At 29.8% G+C, this 4,094-nt stretch overlaps 1 protein-coding gene across 1 annotated transcript; it reads right to left on the bottom strand.

Annotated features, from left to right (window-relative positions):
• Positions 1–366: 366 nt before the first annotated feature.
• LOC110096747 (protein DROOPING LEAF-like) lies at positions 367–3,274 on the bottom strand. Its single transcript, XM_020822813.2, has 7 exons — positions 3,206–3,274; positions 2,854–2,973; positions 2,491–2,572; positions 2,330–2,378; positions 886–961; positions 672–767; positions 367–432 (listed from the first exon to the last, which is right to left on the bottom strand). The coding sequence occupies exons 1-7, from the start codon at positions 3,272–3,274 to the stop codon at positions 367–369; spliced, it is 558 nt and encodes a 185-aa protein (XP_020678472.1).
• Between the last annotated feature and the right edge of the window lie 820 nt (positions 3,275–4,094).

The following is a 4,094-nucleotide window of genomic DNA, read 5'->3' as shown; positions in this document are numbered from 1 at the left end:
CTATATAATTGTAAAGGAGTCCTTAATATAATATCAACTAAATTATCAAGATTAAACTCTAATGATTTGTAAGCATTCCAATCATCATTCTCAATGAAATTATTCACCTTTATAGAGGCAAAAGTATGAGAGCTTAAATAGCTATCAATAGAATAAGGCCCAATTCACTTGTCCTGCCAAAAGAAAATATTACATTGACCACCCCATTGAATATTCTGCTCTGCCTTCCACTTAAATGAGCAAAGCCTTTTTCACAGCCTGGATTCAAAGGCTTTATAATTGCATAAAACTAATTATAGTTTAAGGACAACATAACCGTGATTAATATATATAAACCACACAAGTCACTGAGAAAAAAAAAACAAATTAGTCGTGGCGCTTCATTTGTCTGAAACCACCATAGCTTTCCTCAGCAGAGCCATTTCCACTTTCCTGCATGCACCATTAGCACACAGGTTTAACATTTAAATACATGATTATCCAAAAAAGCACAATAAATATCAAAATAATTGAAATTTAAAGTAAGCTTCAACTAATTAAATGTTACAATATAATTTAAAATAAGAGATAGTTTAGACTATTTCTCGATCAACAATTAAGAAGGATATAAAAAGTATGATAACTGGATTAAAGCTATTAATCTTTTAAAAATAAATTAATTGGACACTTACATGTTTGATTGAGACTGATTCCACTGATTCATTATCGTCAGAAATTGTATTCAAAGGGTTTAAACCATAATTTAAAGGACCACCATACCTTGCCCACTGCAATATTATAAAGTTTAGTATATCATTAGTCAAGCAAGTCGCATGAAAGCTCTATTTTTCATGATGATGTAGTAGAAAAAGAAGAAATTAAGATGCAATGGAGAACCATACGTACATTCTTTGATGCCATGCTGAAGGCCTCTGTATGTGTAATCTCTGGCATTTCAGCTTTTATTCGCTGTATCTCCTGCCTATATTCAAGCAAGTTTAAATTATTGATGTACATTTCTATGTAAAAAAAATTTATACATATGATATAAGAAATTGAAGTTTTTTAATTCATTATTTATTTAGCTCTTAGCTATTAAAGAGATGTTTAAATGGTGATTAAGATTTAAGACAATTTAATTAATTTCCCTTATATATAAACAAACTTCACACTCGCCATGAACGACTGGGATTTAATGATGCAATTATATGTCATTAATTGAGAATATGTAGCAAATGATTTGTAATTGTTACTTTGTTTTACTTAGACTAGCTGTTTGGTTTGAAGTAAAAGGCGCGTACGTAAAGTATTCCAAATATAAGGGTTTTAAAAATATCAGTCTCTCGGTCTTACGTAAAAGGAATACATAATAAAATTTTATAGTATTTGAAATTCATCATCTAGTTCAATTTTGATGTATTTAAAAATTGTTAAATTTGGTTGATTTTCAATAATTATTTTGAGTTCTCTATTGTTGGTGTCGATTGTTGCCACCGCTACCCACCACACCCATTGTCGACCACTACCAACTGCTACCATCAGCCACCACTTACCAGCATTGCTCATTGTCGAACGTACGATCATGGTTAGGCTTTACGTTACATTCATTTTACTTCAATAAAAAATAATAATCACAAGCATTTATTAAAAAAAAAAAAGTAATTTACATTTTATTTCATTTTACTTGACATTTCTTTTTGATATAATAAAAACCAATATCATTAACTATGTGTTTTTATCTCATAAATGTATAAGAAATATTAAAGTTTGATTACTTCTATTTGTTAAAAAGTATATTTAAATATATAGTTATTTTTAGTCATAAACATACCTAATCAGAAAACAAAATTACTGATAATTTAAGAGAAATCTGATAAATTTAAAAAGGTTTGGTAAAAGATATTTTAATCATACTTATTAAAAAAATGACTAATTTTAAATTAGTAATTAGTTAAACTATCTAAGAATGTGACTATACCTAAAAATTAAATTTCAATAATATAGTAGATTTGATTTATTGCATGTTATCCTCGAGTCTTTAAATTAAGGACCAATATTGGTTTCTTCAAGTTGAAAAACTTTTTTATTGTCAAAATTTATTAAATTCATGATCAAGTGGTTGGGGATTAAACAAAACAAAAGCATGCTTAATTATACATATAGGTAGCTTAATTTCTTGTAATTAACTGCTAATCTTTCTTAATCATCTTCAATCTCGTTTTTTATTGATATATAAATTTACTTTCTCCAGATTATTTTCTATAAAGCTTTACTATAGAGAAATTTGAATGCAATTGAAATTATAGAAAAAAGGAATGTTTTAGGCAATCTTTTTTTCTTTTCTGTGTACCTCACGAAGACATTGTAAGCAGTTGGTTGCTTCTGCTTCTTCTTTGGAGCTGCCATTATCCATCAAATGGATCGATGGAAAATGCAATAAGCCATTCAGAAAGATAACTATAAAGTGAATGATCAGTGACCTTAAAGAATGAAATTATAATAATTAAATACGTTTTGCAACCGGAGGAGCTTCAGGTTTTTGTTCAATAGAAGTTGATGAAGAAGCATCCGATTGCTGTCCCATAGTGAAATCCTGATTCAAAGTTTTAAAACTTGGCTTAGTAAATTCAGACTAAATAGAAAAAGTTATCAAATGAGAATTTCTTAGGTAAATTTAAAGCTTAATTCAAGACTATTTGGTTTGATTACAATGCAGAAAATTTTTAATAAATAGTTTTTTTTTTCAAAAAAGCAAAAAAATATATTTAATGATTTCGATCAATATAAACAAATTCTACATATCTATATCTATTATAATTAATAAATTAGATAGCCTGAGAAGAAGATGTAGGAAACAATAGAGGAAAATCTAACCATTTGATAGTCAAAGTATTGAGAATTAGGTTTAGGTTCAGGGCTAATGTAGGAGATATTGTTGCAGTGCCCACACTTCACTGTAACAGTCTCCATCATTCTACTGCATGGAACTTCAACCTGCAATACCAAACACAACAATAAGTATTTTAAAATGTACACACTCTTCTCTCTCTCTCTCTCTCTCTCTCTCTCTCTCTCTCTCACTTTAAAAGTAAAGAACTCCCTTTCTCTCTCTATCTGTATATATAACATATATATGCAACTAGGAATATAAAAAAGAACCATAATGGCTATTTTAATTTCCTTCTAATGGATTTCAGTACGCTAAAAGCAAATGGCAGATCATTACCGCAAGAACAATGTTGCAGTGTGAACAGTGAACATAACACAGCTTCTCACTTGAAGAAGACAGATCCATAAGTAGAGGAGAATCAGAGGAGGAAGAAGAAGCAGGTTAGGATAGAAACCGTAGAAACAAAAGAGAGCAGGAAGAAGGAGAGAGTTTGTGAATTGGAACCAATGACGAGTAGGTGTTTCTATTCTAGAAATAATAATCCTGTGGAATGTACGGGTTTCAAGCAAAAATAATAAGACAATAAGAAAAATAAACATACTTAGAAAATGAACAGGAACCTCTTATAAAGCTCATTGATATTTCTTCTTTTCCTTGGAAAATATACAAGTTATTTTTATGAAAAATCTACAGATAACGTACACGATGTTGAAATGTTCGTGATTTTGTGCATATCTCGTATTCCAATTGTGTATTACAGACAAGAGAAGAAAATATTACTTAGATATTATTCAGTAAATGATACGAGAGAAATGGAAGGAGATGTAAACAGTATAGTGATGGACGAAAATGAGAGGGTCAATGCATCAGGCTCTCTTTTCTACTTTTATCCATATTGTTCTGATTAACATAAAAAAAATTATGATGCATAACATTGTCCAAAAGAGGTTTATGATAATTTCACTTCCTATACTAGTCATATAATAATAAGTTGTGGGTTTGATTGCTCTGGTGGTTAATTTGCTGTGATTTTCCTCCCTTGGCCTTCTATTTTTATGTACGTATTGTTATTTTCTTTGTGGCTTTGTGGGTGATTTCTGTCTGCTGGAGGCATTTTTGGATGGCTAGTTGTTGTGGCTTTTTCAGTTGCTTTTTATGAGTCCTCTCGATGGTTTGTCTTGCTCCTTTTCTTTTTGTTTATTTTATGTAATTGATTGAATTAACG

Source organism: Dendrobium catenatum, unplaced genomic scaffold, assembly GCF_001605985.2.
Source record: "Dendrobium catenatum unplaced genomic scaffold, ASM160598v2 fragScaff_scaffold_1023, whole genome shotgun sequence".
In the NCBI taxonomy this organism is placed as follows: domain Eukaryota; kingdom Viridiplantae; phylum Streptophyta; class Magnoliopsida; order Asparagales; family Orchidaceae; genus Dendrobium; species Dendrobium catenatum.
This window is presented reverse-complemented; position numbering and strand designations above follow the sequence as displayed.

Coding starts and splice junctions, on each gene's coding strand:
- LOC110096747 (XM_020822813.2), bottom strand. CDS start 3,274: ATGGATCTGTCTTCTTCAAGTGAGAAGCTGTGTTATGTTCACTGTTCA. Junction 962..2,329: donor GCTTACAATGTCTTCGTGAG/GTACACAGAAAA, acceptor GCTTGAATATAG/GCAGGAGATACAGCGAATAA. Junction 768..885: donor TCAGCATGGCATCAAAGAAT/GTACGTATGGTT, acceptor ATAATATTGCAG/TGGGCAAGGTATGGTGGTCC.